The sequence below is a fragment of the Daphnia pulex genome, chromosome 11 (genome assembly GCF_021134715.1).
Source record: "Daphnia pulex isolate KAP4 chromosome 11, ASM2113471v1".
Lineage (NCBI taxonomy): Eukaryota > Metazoa > Arthropoda > Branchiopoda > Diplostraca > Daphniidae > Daphnia > Daphnia pulex.
The window spans coordinates 2,306,012-2,324,381 of NC_060027.1; the positions used below are offsets into that span (position 1 = coordinate 2,306,012).

Genomic DNA, 18,370 nt, shown 5'->3' on the forward strand with positions numbered 1-18,370 from the left:
AAAATGGGTGATTAGGTTTTTATTTTTAGGCTATATTTTTAGAAACTATTTTTTTTTAATCGTATCAAATTGTTTCACTTATTTTCGTAGATTGTATTTAATAATAATCTAATAGCTTTAAACTGTGTGTAATAATTTCTAAATCAGGCCCTTTTTGCGAGTCGTAAACGAACTCACTGTTCCTTGTGCGTTTCTTTTGGCTAACGATGACTTTATTTTTCAGCTACTTTGCACATCCTGTAAAAATGTATCGGCAGTGTGGTAATTTCTTTGTGATGACTGACGATAACTATTCCACCAACAAAGCTCACTTGTTAATTGTTCGATAATTGTTTTTTTTTCCTACTAAATCTATTTCACGGAGATGACGAACATTTTTTCGTTTATTTTCGTTTTCCGTCCCACTCTATCGTCCGTGGATGCCAAGGGCTGTCACTAGGTGGCTAAATATTTCAGTGTGTTTAGGGATTGAACTATTCAGCCTGTGATGGTAAAGGGATGTACTGGAGGGGGGGTCACCAAAGTTTTGACTTTTGAGACGAGAAACCATTTGTCGTTCTTTTACTTCCGAGACGCTGACCGAGAAGGTTACTCTAGTCATTACTGCTGGGTACTTTCATTCCTGAAATTGTTCTTCATAAAAAAAGGTAATTCCTACTCTAATTCTTAATGTTTTCTACGGTCAGTTTACGGAAACATGGCCTTAAATTTATACTAGCCAATTCAATGTGGCCATGCCTGTTGTACACTTGGTTAAAATGTCGTCTCTTGCTGAGTGTTGCACGCTTCGTCATGTCAAAGTACTTTAGAACAGTACAAGTAATAATGTAGAGTAACTTAATGGTCCTATGACTGTTTCCACATTAAAATTCTGTAATGAGGTTTCTGATGGAAAATTGAGCTGTTTTATTAACAATTATCAATAATTAGTAAACTAAAGTTACATGTCATTGCAAATATTTTTTGTGATGTTATGTGAATTTTGTCAATTTGAGAGATGCCCTTGAATTGAGCTTGCGAAGACATGAACTTTCATTAATAATGATTTGAAAAGTGTCTTAACTAATCTAATTTATCTTGTGACAGGTTGGTTGAGATTGTTCTCAATGTGGGATGCCAAATCAACAAGATGAGATAAGATGCCAAGCCTCTGTGAAGAGGCCTCTACCATGTTGCGAGATGAAAATGTGCACACTAGGCAAGCTGAAATGGTAACATCTACTTGTATAAGACAACTTCCGTGGGTTAGCATCTTGTTAAATTTTAGTCTATTTGTGTTCTTTGTTTAGAATTTACTCGAGTTGGGCCTAAAATTCATGATTTAGAAGCAATTTGACAACTACCAACTGTTTACAATAAGCATTTGTGAAAAAATTTTGATCACCTTCGGAAGAGTTACAATTTGGTTTATTTGAGAATTTGTATTAAACAGAACTAAGATTATCTATTTTATAATTTTGAAATTTTATTGGTTTATTAATGTACTCTTGGCTCTTGCTTTGCAGGTTTCATTGGTTAGTGAAAGTTTGAGCTGTTCATGGTTGTGATGTTTGGTGTGGCAGTCATTTTCTGATTGAGACGTGCACTGAAATGGATCTTCTACAGACTTGCGTGTTGGTTCAACATCATACTTCCATTTACCATGTTGGTGTCCATGAGAGTTGAGCTGTTGTGCAAAATAATAGGTGTTGCCTGATGGCTTTCTGGCAATTTGTTGGTGTATTCTTCTGCTACCTGTATCCATGTTGAGGTAATGCTGGATGAAAAGTTTTATTCAATTAATAACTAATTCTCTATTCTCGTTTCCGTTCAATCGAACGGCGCCGTTCCGGACTTGATCCATTGGTGAAGCTAAGAAGAGGTTGCTGAACTTAGTTTGGTGCTGAACTTCAAGAGATTGATAAATTATTTAGTCTTAGAGATTTTCAAATTCATATCTGTTCTCTCTTTCCCCAAGTAAACAAAATTTCCTCTTAGGTAGTTGTGTGGATGGGGAATTGCAATGAGATTATATATTTTCTGTGAGAAGCTCAGTTAAAACCATAAAAATCTTGTGTACTGACAAATTTACATCTACCATAACAAACCTGAAATAATCAATAATACCACCTTGTTGTAAAGTAATAAATTATTGTAATCAAAACTACTGACTACTGCATTCTTTTAAATATTGAAACCATTGTACATATTATATTGTTCCCAAAAATTATTTCACAATCGAATTAATATCCAGCCCAAATTTTTATTAAATTTTAAAATTTGCTAAAAACAACCCACCATATTTTTTTTTTACTAAGTCTTTTTCGCAAAAAATTGGCGATGTTCATTGCTCCCATATTTTTGTTTATAAAATTAAAAACAATATATCATATTATTTTACAATTTTTATTTTTTTAACATAAGCACATATATATTTTATGGCCCCCAGGGAGGGGGGGGCCTGTGACTTTCCCAACCGCGATAATAACATGTGCCGTTATTATTTTGTTGGTGCGGAAAGCCGGAATTTAATCTAGCAGTTGTCGACTGTATCAAAACTGACATAGAATCAGTTTGCCACAATCGTATACTGCCCAAGTAAAAACGCAAAAGACGACAGATGAAACCAATTCAAGTCAGAAACTCACTGGCAGAGCAAAACCACAAATAAAAGGGGATAAAAATATTTCAAATCAGCACCACGGATACCACTTGCAAAGCAAAAAACACAAATGAAAGCAGTTAAAATTTTAAAGTCAGCAATTTGGACAAATTCTGGCTCAGCTGCTTCGGAATAACTCCAGCACAGCTACTTCTGGATAACACTGGCACCACATCCTGCATACAACGGTTGAACTTTTCTTCATCACACCTTTCACCATCTGGCTGCAGCGTGCAGCGTGGTTGTTAGACCTATTGAAGAAAATAAAAAAATTACCATCAGGATACACAAGTTAACTGAACTCTTACGACAAAAGATAAGGAGTAAGACAAAACAGAATAGCTTAGATTTCTGCAATTTTAACGAAAGAAGTAATAGTTGGAAAGGTATTCAAATTTCTACAGTAGCAAAGCAAATTGATCTCTAGTAGTAGTAGTAGTAAATAGTTGTAGGAAATCTGAAGAAAATAATTACTTTTGCTGTTGCATGGCATGAGACGTACGACTGGGTACAGGCAGCGAGACACACGAGGCACGACATTTCGGCAAATGTACAGGCATTTTCAATTCAGGTGGCAAAGTGGTAAGATCAATCACCTGAAAATTGACACATCGAAATTTTACATTCCATTTACCTAATTAATTGACAAGAAATACCTTTTCATTTTGGGAAACGTCACGACCGGCATCTCACTTCTGCTACGTCAAGGAACAAAATGGCCGAATTTGGGCCATTGAAGACACTCGCGCCACCTGGTGGACATCAATTGGATTGCTTGCTTGCTGACAGCACGCAGCAGCTAAACTTGAATTCTTCACGGCTTCACGCCTTTCACTAACTGGCACGAAATGAATCAAGTGAGGATGAATACCAGATTATTACTCAAACAGCTTTCCCTATGAGACAACACACAAATTATTAACTTGGCTATTTCCGATCATTTTCCGTAACTTTTTCAACATAAAAATCTATAATAGTAACAAAAAGTATGAGGGGGTTTAAGACTACAAATACAACTTACAATTTTCTGAAGAAAAGAATCATTTTCCTGCCTGTGGCCGTAAGGCAGCAGCAATGTGTTGTCTGTGTTTGAGTTAGGGTTCCAACTTCCAACTAACTTTGGCATAGGAAATATTTCAATTAATATTCACATTCATGCAATAAGGTAAAGTTAGTTGTTACCTACTACTTGAATAGAACATTCAGAAAAACACAAATCTGGTCATGTGCCCTGTGTCTTTTCACAGGACTTCTCCCAAGTCCCAAGTTGCTGCAATTAACCTGAAGATTACCCATGGCCTGTATTATGTCAAATAATAGATAGCATGAAATAAAAGTTACAAATTTCTCAAGGAAGAAACATACTTGTCTGTCAATCCATTATTTGTAGAAAACATGAAAAAACAACATGTGTTGTCCACGCTGGGGTTAGTGATCTACCAACATTATTAGAAATTCCAGATTACCAATAGAATATGAACTAAAAATGTAAAGAGGTATTCAAGAATTGTGACTAAGCTATTATAGGTTTTTACCTGCATCAACAGGATAAAGCATTCAGCAGAACGGCGATTTTAATCAAAGAATTGATGGTAGGCTACTTGTAGTTTCAGTTGCCTTTCGCGTTCCTTCCTACACGCATGCTATACGTAATAATAGAAATATGTAAGGTGATCCAACACACATACGGAATAAATCACATTACAAACAAGTTGCACATAAATAAACTTGAATTTACTGATGAATTCATCGGTAACTAAATTAAGGAAAACTTTTGACAACCACCCAACAATCCGCCATCACATGATAAACAAGAACATCTATGTCATCTATTGGACACCTTTGACACTTCAAGTCCCAAAAACGCGCCTTGTGAGACACAACGTAAAATTTTTGAATTGTAGTGATATTGAAGATCTTAAAAAAAATAAAACATATTGCTTTGAATTAAAACTACTACATATATGGGATATCAAAAATGTTTTCACCGCACTGGCTATCGGGCTGCAGTTTTGCATCTGCCATGTAACTTAAAGCAATTCAGTTCTTTAGCTACTTGTATAACTTGAACGGTGCACTTTTATTTGCTTAAACCTAGCTTGAAATCTTGAGAATAGTACAGAGAATAAAGCTCACTTGCTAGTTTTATGCAAATTTTCCGGAAGTATACCGGAAGTAAGCGATAGCGCATTAACCATTGAGCTGCCGACAAAATAAACCAAATATTCGTGATCTCCGTGAAATTTGGGGTCGATTACGTGTAATTTTAACGAAATCCAAAATTTGGTCAAAATCGAGATTTTTCCTGAACTATAGTTCAGGAAAATTCTCAAAACCGGAAGTACGCGTACGTAGAAAAAAAAACATGAACTTTACCAAAAATTGGACGAGGATCACGAATATGTGGTTCTTTTGTGCGTCAGATGAGTATTTACTAAACTACTGACAGAAATGAGAAAACCGGAAGTAGAAAAAAAACACAAATTATTAAAAATCTAACAAGTGAGCTTTGATGTGACAGAAACTGACAGCCATTACCCAAAATTTCCAGCGAGAAATTTCTTCAGAGATGTGCAAAGTAAACGTAATAAAACTGAGTGGAAAATGATCAAAGGCTCTGCCGTCTAGCGTCAGGAAAAAGAAACGTTTATCAATAATAACATGAAAAAAATGTCCGCTCTAGCTTGTTGACACACTTAATTGAAATAAGTCAATAACTAACAATAAAAGGCAATTTGATACTCACGTAATATTCTCCACTCCAAATTTGTATCAAGTCTTCATCAAAATCCAAAAAGCCACCACCGCAGCATCACACATCACAACAGACGAAATCCCGAGGTGATGAACTGATGATGCTTCAACAATGAGTAGAACTGTAGTAGGCAGCTTTATATTTGCTCATGTGCCTTGTCTATGCCATCTGTTAGTCAGTTAGTGATTGTAGATTGTTCACGAAAAATCGTCTTCTGCAACCTCTAGATATCACCCTTTTAGGTTTATTCCTGTCATTCTGCACTGTGTCTTACTTGTGATAAATCTGTTTTTTTTCTGTAGGTTTCGATGACCATTGATAATTGGAGAGCAGCATAGGAATGCAACAGCTTTGTCTGGGCCAAATGCCCTACTCAATAGAAGAATCCTATTGGGAAACTTTGTCTGCTCCTAAATTACACAACACCCATCATAAGTTAATTTAAAAAATCAAAACAAGTTTTAGATTGGGATTTTGAGGTAAATTGAACTGTTTTTAATTAATAGATAACACAACATTTAGCTGATGGTTCTTATTGTATTCTTGACTTAATGTTTTTTCGGAAATTTCAGCTGAAGTTTTTGTGTGACCTAGGTGCTTGTGAGTTGTGACAATGGAGATGAAATGATCCACCAAATTTTCAATGCGAGCTATGTCTTCCAAAGCTAAATAGTTTCTACTGTCATTTTATGTTCATAATAATAATTCAGGTTAACTTTCCCTGTCAAATCGTAGTAAATCTCCAAGATGCCTTCCTCAGATCCAATTCTTTGCTGCCATCTCTTCTGCAGACAACAGCAAAATAATGCTGCCACTCAAGAGGTTGTGATGACCTCCACTTAGTTCTTATTGCTACCATATGGTTTGAAAATTATATCTAAATATTATCTCCTTTCAGGTTAATCCCTCACCACTTTATAGTTGTTTGGAAACTGATGAGAGATTGCTGGAACTGAAGACTGATAATTGGTGTAGATGTAGATATATTACAAGTGCATTTCTGGGCTCCCTTCTTTTCTGTGGCCCCGTTTCCCTAACTACCATTAACCAACGCCCGCCGGTGGTCACTCACCCGCTGTGAAACCAGGAGGAGGGGAGGGCTCTGGTCGAACGGGGACTTGGAAGGCGCATGATCCGACGAAAACTTTTAGAGGGTCATGAGTCTAACCCGGAAGCCTAGTATGACTAATCGCTCCCCAGAAAAACTTGCCTCGCACTCTTCTCTCCTCTTCCATTTCCAGGTAATCTCCCTGGATCTACGCCGACACTGCATGTGCGAGTTTTAGCAAGCAATCCGCCACCCAATTTGACAAAAAGTGATAGTATGTTTTCACGGAAATTGCGTCAGACGGTTGAAGCATTTTTAGTTCAACAATCTCATGTAGAAATTAGCATCTAGTCTACTGGTGCAAATTGCGATTCTTTAAGCTTGATTAATATAGGTGATTGCGAAACAAAAATACTTCAGATATGTGAAATATTATGATAATCAGGATTCAGATTCGAGATATGTGTCATTCAAGATTTCAGAAAAAAAAAAAAAAAAAAAAAACATAATAAAAAAAAGACTAACAGCTCAGCGAAAAAAGTAAGCGCAGTAGTCGATATTGCCTCAATGTTCCCTCTGGTTAATCAAACAACGAACATAATAAACGCCGATGAATCTTGAACAGCCTTGCCAGAATTTACCCAAAGAAGGAAAACGTGGAATGTTTACCAATTTCCACTTTTAATAACGGCTTTTATATTAATAATGATAAGCTAAAACCAAACTACAATAACAACTACCTAGATGGTTACCAATTATCTACTGTAATAAAACTAAATCACAGACTAAAACACTAAACGAACTAAACTAAACTAAAGCTAAATTAAAACTAAATTAAACTTAACTAAAACACTTATCCACCGTCTAGAACACTAAAAAACTAAACTATAACTAAAAATATATTAAACTAAAACTACACCTAAACTAAAACTAGACCAGCAAAACTAGATTTTTACCTTGGATAACCAAAAGAGTGATGCGAATGGAAAATAGGATTATGATATTGGAGTGACTACTGTTTCTAGATCATAATGATTTACCGTAATTGTGAAGGTAAGGTTATATTGGAGAGGGAATAAACAACAAATCCATACTTACACACACACATTTAACACGATAAAACACTCACACAACCTTAGGCAAGAAAAAATTATACCGTACCATTTAAAGATCTTCGAAGTCCTTTGCTCCGGCGGGGACGATCTTGTAGTGGCGGCGGCGATCCTCCTTGGTCCTGGGTCCCATCTAGAGTACATAAAAAAAGTATGGTTAGACACTTAGAATAAAACAATATACCTGACATCCATTGGCGAAGGTCCTAGCGTGCGGCGATCTTGAAGGGGCTCCGGTGGTTGCGGCGTCGGCGTCGGTGGCGGCGGCGATCCTCTCCAGTCTAAATAAAATCCAAAAACATAAATAAAAGAAGTTTAAGGCATTTAAAATCAAATGAAATCTACCTTCGACCCGTGGGCCAGGGTCCTATCTTGAAGCGACGATCTTGTAGTGGCGGCGGCGATCCTCCTTGGTCCTGGGTCCCATCTAGAGTACATAAAAAAAGTATGGTTAGACACTTAGAATAAAACAATATACCTGACATCCATTGGCGAAGGTCCTAGCGTGCGGCGATCTTGAAGCGGCTCCAGTGGTGACGGCGGCGGTGGCGGCGGCGATCCTCTCCAGTCTAAAGAAAATAAAAAAAACATTAATAAAAGAAGTTTAAGGCATTTGAAATCAAATGAAAATTTACCTTCGACCCGTGGGCCAGGGTCCTATCTTGAAGCGACGATCTTGTAGTGGCGGCGGCGATCCTCCTTGGTCCTGGGTCCCATCTAGAGTACATAAAAAAAGTATGGTTAGACACTTAGAATAAAACAATATACCTGACATCCATTGGCGAAGGTCCTAGCGTGCGGCGATCTTGAAGCGGCTCCAGTGGTGACGGCGGCGGTGGCGGCGGCGATCCTCTCCAGTCTAAAGAAAATAAAAAAAACATTAATAAAAGAAGTTTAAGGCATTTGAAATCAAATGAAAATTTACCTTCGACCCGTGGGCCAGGGTCCTATCTTGAAGCGACGATCTTGTAGTGGCGGCGGCGATCCTCCTTGGTCCTGGGTCCCATCTAGAGTACATAAAAAAAGTATGGTTAGACACTTAGAAGAAAACAATATACCTGACATCCATTGGCGAAGGTCCTAGCGTGCGGCGATCTTGAAGCGGCTCCAGTGGTGACGGCGGCGGTGGCGGCGGCGATCCTCTCCAGTCTAAAGAAAATAAAAAAAACATTAATAAAAGAAGTTTAAGGCATTTGAAATCAAATGAAAATTTACCTTCGACCCGTGGGCCAGGGTCCTATCTTGAAGCGACGATCTTGTAGTGGCGGCGGCGATCCTCCTTGGTCCTGGGTCCCATCTAGAGTACATAAAAAAAGTATGGTTAGACACTTAGAATAAAACAATATACCTGACATCCATTGGCGAAGGTCCTAGCGTGCGGCGATCTTGAAGGGGCTCCGGTGGTTGCGGCGGCGGTGGCGGCGGCGTCGGTGGCGGCGGCGATCCTCTCCAGTCTAAATAAAATCCAAAAACATTATTAAAAGAAGTCTAAGGCATTCAGAATCAAATAAAATGTACCTTCGACCCGTGGGCCAGGGTCCTATCTTGAAGCGACGATCTTGTAGTGGCGGCGGCGATCCTCCTTGGTCCTGGGTCCCATCTAGAGTACATAAAAAAAGTATGGTTAGACACTTAGAATAAAACAATATACCTGACATCCATTGGCGAAGGTCCTAGCGTGCGGCGATCTTGAAGGGGCTCCGGTGGTTGCGGCGGCGGTGGCGGCGGCGTCGGTGGCGGCGGCGATCCTCTCCAGTCTAAAGAAAATCCAAAAACATTAATAAAAGAAGTTGAAGGCATTTAAAATCAAATGAAATGTACCTTCGACCCGTGGGCCAGGGTCCTATCTTGAAGCGACGATCTTGTAGTGGCGGCGGCTATCCTCCTTGGTCCTGGGTCCCATCTAGAGTACATAAAAAAAGCATGGTTAGACACTTAGAATAAAACAATATACCTGACATCCATTGGCGAAGGTCCTAGCGTGCGACGATCTTGAAGCGGCTCCGGTGGTGGCGGCGTCGGCGGCGGCGGCGGCGATCCTCTCCAGTCTAAAGAAAATCCAAAAACATTAATAAAAGAAGTTGAAGGCATTTAAAATCAAATGAAATGTACCTTCGACCCGTGGGCCAGGGTCCTATCTTGAAGCGACGATCTTGTAGTGGCGGCGGCTATCCTCCTTGGTCCTGGGTCCCATCTAGAGTACATAAAAAAAGCATGGTTAGACACTTAGAATAAAACAATATACCTGACATCCATTGGCGAAGGTCCTAGCGTGCGACGATCTTGAAGCGGCTCCGGTGGTGGCGGCGGCGGCGATCCTCTCCAGTCTAAAGACAATCCAAAAACATTAATAAAAGAAGTTCAAGGCATTTAAAATCAAATGAAACTTACCTTCGACCCGTGGGCCAGGGTCCTATCTTGAAGCGACGATCTTGTAGTGGCGGCGGCGATCCTCCTTGGTCCTGGGTCCCATCTAGAGTACATAAAAAAAGTATGGTTAGACACTTAGAATAAAACAATATACCTGACATCCATTGGCGAAGGTCCTAGCGTGCGGCGATCTTGAAGCGGCTCCGGTGGCGGCGGCGGCGGCGGTGGCGTCGGTGGCGGCGGCGATCCTCTCCAGTCTAAATAAAATCCAAAAACATTATTAAAAGAAGTCTAAGGCATTCAGAATCAAATAAAATGTACCTTCGACCCGTGGGCCAGGGTCCTATCTTGTAGTGGCGGCGGCGATCCTCTCCGGTCCATGATCCTAATTACATCAACGACAAATGATGGATAAAACTTTATAGTTTTTTTAATCCACAATCAATTAAGCAAAAATAGAAAATATACAGCTAAAACATTCAATTTAGATTGCAATTTCCTGAAAGAAAAAGGGTTATTAGTTGACACGTTAGGGTTTGGGATTGCTAAAGACGAATTTTCTACACCACAGAGGCACCACAGTAAATTGGCAACTAACTCTATCGTGAACTTAAACCTTAACTTAGCTTAACCTACAATAGCCTTAGCTTAGCTTAACGGCTTAACCTACAATATCCTTAACTTATGCTTAACTTTAACCTTATCTAGATTGGCTTACTCTAATTAAGTAACTACTGGTGTGGAAAACAAAGAAGGTGAATCAATCTACGAACACTACAAGACTATTACAGTGCAATTGTGCTGATATAGTGATGAGATAGTAAAACGAAATCTACGACCATCAACGACACAAAACACTACAGAGAAACCACGACAAATTGTGTAGGCAATGCATAAAACGAAATTAATCCAAGTGCAAAGGCGTGAAGATGCAAAACTACTGCAGCAAACTAGAGACAAGTGCACACCGTGCGAATACGTGGACTACTGAGCATTTTTGGGCCCCTAGAATGCCCACCGGCACGTCGATTCCCCGCAGCAACAACGCTGGAGGTATTTTTAAGTATTCGAGGTCAGATGAAAATAGAGCAAATTGAATAAGGGAGGAGTATCCTTTATTGACCCAATTTGAACTCACCATCGTTTGGTAGCGAACAGCCTTGAAAGTTATTTTGTCTCTCTTCCCCCTTTAATCCTTGTGAAGACGGTGGCTTGACAACATCATCTCACAATAATGCAAGTAAACTCATGTAAGTAAGTGGAAGTGATAATTTCAAATGTTGCTTCATGTTTGTGGAGAAGGGGGGGGGGGGTCTAATTCCAAAATCATGTCAATCATTCAATCATTATCATCATTATCACCTTGTTAGGTTATTTGGAGATAGCGTAGATAATGCACCCGGCTTATTCCTTATCACAAAAGATAAAGATAGTTTTTTATTAGCTTGAAAATTTACACAAATACAATTACCTAGAATACGGTTCACTAGACATTTTCCAACAATATGATTTGTTTTCTATTTGTTTGATGTTTTTTCTTGGAGGTTTGCCCTATGTGGCTAATTCAGCTTGACCTGTCCCAGGGTTATCGTCCACCAACGTTGCGGCTGAAAAAGTCCTGTGAAAAATCCGGTTGACATGTAACTGAACGGCCATGTCGATTCACTGGGATGTTCTTCTTAGAGAGTCAGCAATTGGAAAAGAAGACAGGACGAGACTGCTTCACCATCCTTGTTTGGGTAACGTCCAGGATCAGCTAACCTCCTGTTTTTTATCTTCGAAAATTTTGACAGGGTTCTCCCAGCCCTAACTACATGGTAAAACATAAAAATTTCATTAAAAAACGAGACTCTAATCTAATGTACTACTATGTATTACTTTCGATATGTTCAACTCCCTTCATTTAGGTATGTTGTAGGCACGTTGCTGCCTCGCAACTTGACGAGCCCAAATGATGAACCGTAAGTCAAGTGAAGATCTCTTATTTGGCTCATCCGGCATACACTACTGGTCGGATTTTCCGCCTATCGCGATATAACACAGCACACTTAAGATTTTTAAGAAAATGAAAACAAGTTAAAATTCTTCATACCATGAATTTTCGTGCAAAGTATCCATCTCTTCCTATACATAATTGGTATTCACAAATGGCGCCACGAATGAAAGGGTGAACAACGTTCGCATCTGAATTTAGAGAATTTTGGTCCTTTCGATTTCGTATCTTTCTGGCCTTGGATTACCGATCCTTCTACATGAATTCAGCGGAATTTTGGACCCCCAAATGGTGGGAGTGAGTTGCTCCTGGACAAGATGTGTGAGTTATTACGCCGAGTCATCCGAGAGAACCGACATCTTCTTCAGCCAAATGAATGATTCGGTCCACGATCTAAACTCTGCAACATGTCATCGAATTCCATATCTGTCCGTTTCGAAATAAGCAGCAAAATTGAATGAGAGAATAAAAATTAAAAAGAGAATAAGTTCCGATAGGTAGTATTTGAATTCACCTATTTCCATGGAAAAATCACAAGAAGTTTCCTGCTGCGACTCAATTTGTTCAGCCAGATTAACTGGGGGCGAACTAAGACCAATCTACTAAAGACTCAATCTCCTGTAAAACACAACAATGTTAAATAAATTTAAACAACAAATAGTTCGATTAGAATTTTACCCTGTAGGATATCTGTGTTCCTTCCGGCAACTAATCGCGGGGATGTTGAGACTCCGATGTAACGCAGTCGACCAAAGAAATAATTGGCGTATAGGCGACACTAAACTGGCAAGTAACTTCGCGATCCAAGGACCACTCGGCAGCTGCTGTTGATTTGGAGATAACTTTTAAAGATAGGGCCGCTGATGCTGATCCCTGTCGCCGCTTCACTTTCATTGGCAAGGGCATCAGATTGATGCACGATTTGAATATGGGCGGTCAATCGACGAAATTTAGCATCGTCCACCTTTTATTTCCATTATTTCTCTACTGTAATTGCAAAAGCAGTGATTCTTCATCTAATTTGTGATTTGGAAACAATACTTGGGTTTTAAGGAAATTTTGAATGTGCATGATGGCTGGTTCATCTTCTTGTTGGTTTACCTCAACTACTGGTATCAACGCCTTGATGATATGGAATATTTCAAGTTGTCGTTTCTGATTTTAACTCAGCTTGACACTGGTAATTGCGCTGAAGTAGTTTTTTATTTCATAAAAGACTTGGTCTCAAAGCTCAGTTGGTCATTGGGTCCGTTGTTGAAAGGGTACCAACTCTAAAAAAAGTAAATTGGAATTATGCTCTAGTAAATATTCCGAGCCAATTTTGTATTCTCGTCTAAAATTGAGAATGAAAAGGTTTGTGTCAAAAGTTTTGGTGTGTAAACTGAACTACCATACCAATGTTTGTGCACATCTTTTCCTACTTATTTATGTAGCAGCTTCACTTCTGTCTCATTGCCTGTTGATATCTTTCGGTTTGAGGATGAGTATCAGAAATGACGTACAAACCTACAAAAAAGATAAATTTAGCTTTACAGAAAGGTAATGAAACAACATTCAATTGAGTTGCCCATGTTCAACTTGCTGTTATTACTCAAAAATTGTTGATGCACTCTGTACTCTAACAACTTTTTTGTTTCTTCTCTATTTTAAAGTCGAAATAAAAAATATTTCACTAACAGTCATAAGAAGATCAAAGCAATCTCACTTTTCTATATTTCGACCATTAACAGAGCAATACACCGCCGACAAAATAGTGAAACGTGAGGTGAAAGCCACGAGGAACGCAGACGACAAAAGATCACAGCATGATTTAATAAGCAGTACAAAATTCCTCTACTAGGTGTCTGAAAAACAATAAATGACGCGGTTCTTTTCAAAAAATGGTGCATTTGCTTACTATTTTTTTGCTTTTTGACTTTTTCATACCTTTTTGCTTTCCACTATTTATTCACTTTGATCTTACTGTAGATTCAATGAATATTTAACACTATTACTCATTTGAATGAGGAAGTCTCTCAAATAAACATCATTTAACATACAAGAAATCATTTCATTCAAAATAATGGACCCTTTTAACATAAATTTTGATAAAAGCAAATATGTCATACAATCAAAAACAATAATTTGAAGGAATTGGCAAGCAAAGTTAAAAAAAAGTATCTGTATGGCTATGGGATTGGATCCTCCCTACTAATGATGAAAAATCCATAAATATAGCATCAAAATGTTTTGAACTTTGAATGTAATACAAAAAGAGATACTTGAAATTGTGTAGATATTCCCAAAGGAACACGTACTGACGTACCGACGTAGTCTCCGTTCACCAATCTCCAACAACAACAATTCCACTCGTGAATGAAGCAGACGACGTGATAAATCGGATTCCATGAAGTAGTGCGGATTTTCTATACCAGGTGCCTCTGAAAAGAAACAAATTACGCGGGCTTTTTTTTTTAAATGGAGAGTACACATGTGGGTTTCACAACAAAAATATGTGCAGCATTTTTATCCTGATGACGCAGCTAAAGCCCAATAATTGTCCGGCATCTTTAAAAATGACACACTTGCATCAACAACTCTAGAGGAAGAAAGATAAAAGTTGTTAAGAAAATCCGAGTTTTTAATTTTGAATAAAGCCTAGGCTGAAAGCTGAAAGGCAAGACTTTTGTTGCTGTTCAGCTGTTTATAAGTAGCCAATTTGAGATAGACTGTACCTCTGGTGTAATAACTTAAGTCATACACCAGGTCCACAGAAAAACTCCCATCACAGAAAGTCAAAATCCAATGCTGACTCAATTCTTTTTTTTTTTAATCCCTTGCGAGAGGGCAGGCGGTGCTGCTATCTACCGTTGAGAAGAAAAACCCGTTTGAATGCGCAGAAACGGCAGAGCCATTGAAAAGTAAATGAGCGAACTGTAAAAACCGGAATTGTTTCAAAACGTTCCGGTTTGGCGACACAGATTCGCCATCTGTTTGTTTCTCCTTTTCAATTGTTAACCTTTTAGTGTCGTGTACATTTCGAAGGAAAAAGAAGCGGCCACAATGCCGCCCGCCGCCCAGTTGTAATCTCGACAAGAGAAAGCGCAACGTCATCCAGTCAAATGATGACACAACAGAATCGCTGGGCTCCATCGAATAGCATCCGTCGGTTATCAGTTGTCGAGATAAGTTTTTTGGTCGAGGGGCGTTGATAAAGGGGGGACGTTTTACACGGGTGTGAGAGACGGCTGTTTATCACGCCGACCCAGAGAACTCAACTGTCAAACACAAATTGAAAGTCAGAGAGTTGAATCGTCGTCGTCGTCGTTTGGCTGGCGTGTTTTGTTCCAGCCATGTCGGTTGAATTTGTAATCTCGCCCAAAAGTTTGGACGACTCTGCTCTACTAGTGTCAAATTGTGCCTTCCATCCGCACGAACCCGTCCTGGCCTGTGCCGTGCAGGGCGGACCCGTTCGCCTGTACCAGCAGCCGGACGCCGTCGGCTCCATCGTTCCATTGTCAAAGTGGAAAGAGACCGTCTTCAATCCGGTTTCCACACAATACCCCGTTTCCGACGCCTCGTGCCTCCAGTGGGACGTGAGTTGTTGTTGTTGGCTCAAGAGAGAAATTCTAATTCGATTAACCTGTTCACCTGGAAATTGATTTAAAAAAACAAAAAACAAAAAGGCGGATGGGAGGCGATTAGCAGTCGGTTACCAAAACGGAACGCTGATCCTGTGGAATGGCGAGGACGGATGTCGTTTGCTCGAGAGGCGAAAGCACACGGCCAGAATCGGGAGCATTCGATGGAATCCAATCCGGACCAATGTCTTCGCCAGCGCCAGCAGCAACGACAGGGTATATCCAATCTAAAAAAAACAATCAGCCGGGGCAATAGAACGGCACTTTAGCACGCGATCTCTCGTGACGAACCTCTAATGCGATTATTTCATTATATATTGTTCCATATAAAACACAGTCGGCCTTGGTGTGGGATGCTGACAAGAAACCGTCGCCGCTGGTTCAACGATTCACCGACGCCGATCGGATTGACGACGTCGTTTGGATTTCGGCAACTCAATTGGCTTTCTACTCGAGAGACCAGACCGACGGAATCATTCGCATTTGCCAAATCGGCAGGGAGAATCCGATAATGGCCTTGGTGCACGGAGTAAGTAATCCATTTGATGAAACATTACGTCTTTTAGTATTAGATTAGATTAATTTTAAAAAAGTGTCGCTATAGAACTCGATCAATTCCGTACGGTGGAACAGTCAAGTAAACCTACTCGCTTCCGTCTCATCTTTTGTGACTAAAGGAATGGGTCACGTCATGTTGCAGGTACTATAATAGCGAGAAACATTTTAAAATTGATTTTCATGCAATTTAATTCGATTGATAAGATCTGGTCGCCGGATCAAAATGATCCAATCAAAACGTTGATTCAAGCACAATCAGAGGTCCGATGTATCGACTCGTTAACTCTGGAAAACGACGCTAATAAACCTTTACTCGTTGTCGGGTATGAAATAAGATTCATCAAAAATTACGTTGGCTATTTTCAAATTGATTTTTGATGTTAAGGGGTTGCGCTGACGGTTCGACAATCGTCTGGAACTTGAACGACAAAGGGAATAGCCACAAAAGACTTGACGACGGCCATTACGCAGCAATTAACGACCTGTGCTTCTCGCCTAATAGAAGATGGCTGGCGTCCATCGACAGGGATGGCCAATTAATCGTCAGATTAGCCGAGGTATTTCTATTTCTATCGACAACATTTCAGCTACTGGTTGCTGCTGACAGACTTATTATTTATAACTATAGGATTGGCGAAAAGTGTACGAGACAAAGACGGAGGCCAGTAATTGCCAAAGAGCTCTTTCGTGGAGTGGTTCCAGTGACAAATTGGCTATCGTCAATGCTCGTTATCAGGTAGTATTACAGTTATAGACATTTGTCGTGACGACCCTACAGCTATAGCTACTCATCGGCGAGGGGAAAGTTTCTTAACTGGACCCGAGACCATTTTTCATTGAATCTTCAATTTTTTCAGGAAAAAACAAAAGTTTTTCGGGGTCTTTAGATATTTTCCGTTCACCGAAGGTTGCACACACAATTCACAATCTCGGCGAAACGAAAAATAAACAATTTGATTCGGGCAAAAAAGAAACTTTCTCCTATCACGCTGGATGACGGACGCCATATTATTCCAGTTATATGAAAGTTGACTAAAAATGTATTTTGTCTCCGACAGGTTTTTCTTGTGGAAATCATCCATTAGACTCCGAGCAATCTTCAACTTCAATTCACATGCAAAATCATCCAACCGTTGAAAACAACTTTTTCTATCCTTTTTTTTTCAAATCTCCCGCCATACGGGATTGCCTCAACTCTCAAATATTGCAACTGCCACACATCATAAAACGAGTCGGGAAGGGGCGAAACGTGACCGTCTTATGTTTGCATTTGCACACACTACACCGCTGAAATTCGCGCTGCTTGTTCAGCGCAAACGTGCAAACGTGGCCATTTAGCATATCGAGTCGACGAAAATTATCCGCCGAATCGACGACGACGACGAGTTGCTAATTAGGAAAACTAAAAACATTTTTTTAGTGGACCAGGAATGGCTCGAATTTTAGCAGTTTTCTCACATCGCAAAATCACAAGATTAGCTTCGCAAATTTAGTTAAAAAATAGAACGAAATTCATCATTTGGTTTTTCATAAAAACGTAATTCAATGAAAGGGAGTGTTTTGCTATGAACAAGATAATAAACTAGATAACATTTGGTTTATTATTTTGCTTTTAAACTAAATAAAGACTCAATAAAGAAAATCCTAGTCCTCAAAGTATTGGAAAAACCTGTACGTAGTTATGGGTGTTTAAGTTGTTTCACACTAACGAGAACCACCAAGTGACTTGCTCACACATGGTTGTTGTTGGACAAGAAAATTATGAGATGACTTCATGATTTTCTTCAAAGTTTTCTTCTAAAAATTCTAATTCGGCCATGGTGGCCTCAGCCTGGCCTTTGACAAGTGAAAAAAGCTATGCCTGTGTCTGCCTCTGCTAGATTTGTATACACTACGAAATAATTCACGCTCAGGTTTACGAAAAAACATACTTGCCAAAATAGTAGAGAGTCCGTTGAGAAGTGCAAAAACTGTTTCCTAGTAGGTTTTTATCTCTGATTTCTAGTATTAATATTAACTGGCAATCTCAAAAGTTAAACAAGGAAAAAACGTTTCACGTGTCGTTTGGCTAAATTGTAGTCTGCAATCTGGAATGGGCATGGGCCTTTTTTGCATTTGCCAAATTGCGAAAAATCAGTCATTAATTGAATCGAATAAAACCGGATAATACGATAAAGCTAGATTTAAGCATTTAAGTAAATGAATAAAACTTTCGCATTTTTCGTTTAATCATTCGTTTAATCATCGAAAGGAATGTGCTTATACATTGATTT

General features: G+C 39.3%; 1 protein-coding gene and 5 long non-coding RNA genes across 10 annotated transcripts; 3 read left to right on the top strand and 3 right to left on the bottom strand.

Moving 5' to 3' along the window:
• The first annotated feature begins 495 nt into the window (after positions 1–495).
• Positions 496–1,748, top strand: LOC124207950. The gene is made up of 3 exons (XR_006880198.1): positions 496–647; positions 1,087–1,211; positions 1,506–1,748. It is a non-coding gene; the product is annotated as an uncharacterized LOC124207950 (long non-coding RNA).
• Positions 1,749–2,437: 689 nt separating this feature from the next.
• Positions 2,438–3,443, bottom strand: LOC124207951. The gene is made up of 3 exons (XR_006880199.1): positions 3,298–3,443; positions 3,116–3,237; positions 2,438–2,892 (listed from the first exon to the last, which is right to left on the bottom strand). It is a non-coding gene; the product is annotated as an uncharacterized LOC124207951 (long non-coding RNA).
• An 18-nt stretch (positions 3,444–3,461) lies between these two features.
• On the bottom strand, positions 3,462–7,815 carry LOC124207952. 4 transcript variants are annotated; one of them, XR_006880200.1, is made up of 8 exons: positions 7,606–7,815; positions 5,671–5,806; positions 5,388–5,619; positions 4,177–4,284; positions 4,007–4,077; positions 3,824–3,940; positions 3,663–3,758; positions 3,462–3,537 (listed from the first exon to the last, which is right to left on the bottom strand). It is a non-coding gene; the product is annotated as an uncharacterized LOC124207952 (long non-coding RNA). The 4 variants fall into 4 exon arrangements; XR_006880203.1 differs by having other exon boundaries at positions 3,463–3,479; XR_006880202.1 differs by lacking the exons at positions 5,388–5,619; positions 5,671–5,806; positions 7,606–7,815 and adding an exon at positions 4,380–4,443 and having other exon boundaries at positions 4,177–4,273.
• LOC124207953 lies at positions 5,560–6,445 on the top strand. The gene is made up of 4 exons (XR_006880204.1): positions 5,560–5,638; positions 5,699–5,875; positions 5,969–6,218; positions 6,295–6,445. It is a non-coding gene; the product is annotated as an uncharacterized LOC124207953 (long non-coding RNA).
• A 3,078-nt stretch (positions 7,816–10,893) lies between the features above and the next one.
• Positions 10,894–18,185, bottom strand: LOC124207956. Of its 2 annotated transcripts, XR_006880205.1 has the most exons (14): positions 18,029–18,185; positions 15,615–15,766; positions 14,181–14,339; positions 13,846–14,109; positions 13,511–13,763; positions 13,315–13,425; positions 13,021–13,190; positions 12,598–12,935; positions 12,434–12,537; positions 12,167–12,345; positions 12,019–12,110; positions 11,805–11,950; positions 11,398–11,736; positions 10,894–11,336 (listed from the first exon to the last, which is right to left on the bottom strand). It is a non-coding gene; the product is annotated as an uncharacterized LOC124207956 (long non-coding RNA). The 2 variants fall into 2 exon arrangements; XR_006880206.1 differs by having other exon boundaries at positions 13,511–14,106; positions 14,225–14,339.
• On the top strand, positions 14,967–17,232 carry LOC124207955 (F-box-like/WD repeat-containing protein TBL1XR1). Its single transcript, XM_046605607.1, has 8 exons — positions 14,967–15,494; positions 15,585–15,755; positions 15,877–16,068; positions 16,144–16,239; positions 16,302–16,420; positions 16,483–16,654; positions 16,726–16,833; positions 17,156–17,232. The coding sequence occupies exons 1-8, from the start codon at positions 15,252–15,254 to the stop codon at positions 17,180–17,182; spliced, it is 1,128 nt and encodes a 375-aa protein (XP_046461563.1). The 5' UTR covers positions 14,967–15,251; the 3' UTR covers positions 17,183–17,232.
• Positions 18,186–18,370: the final 185 nt, after the last annotated feature.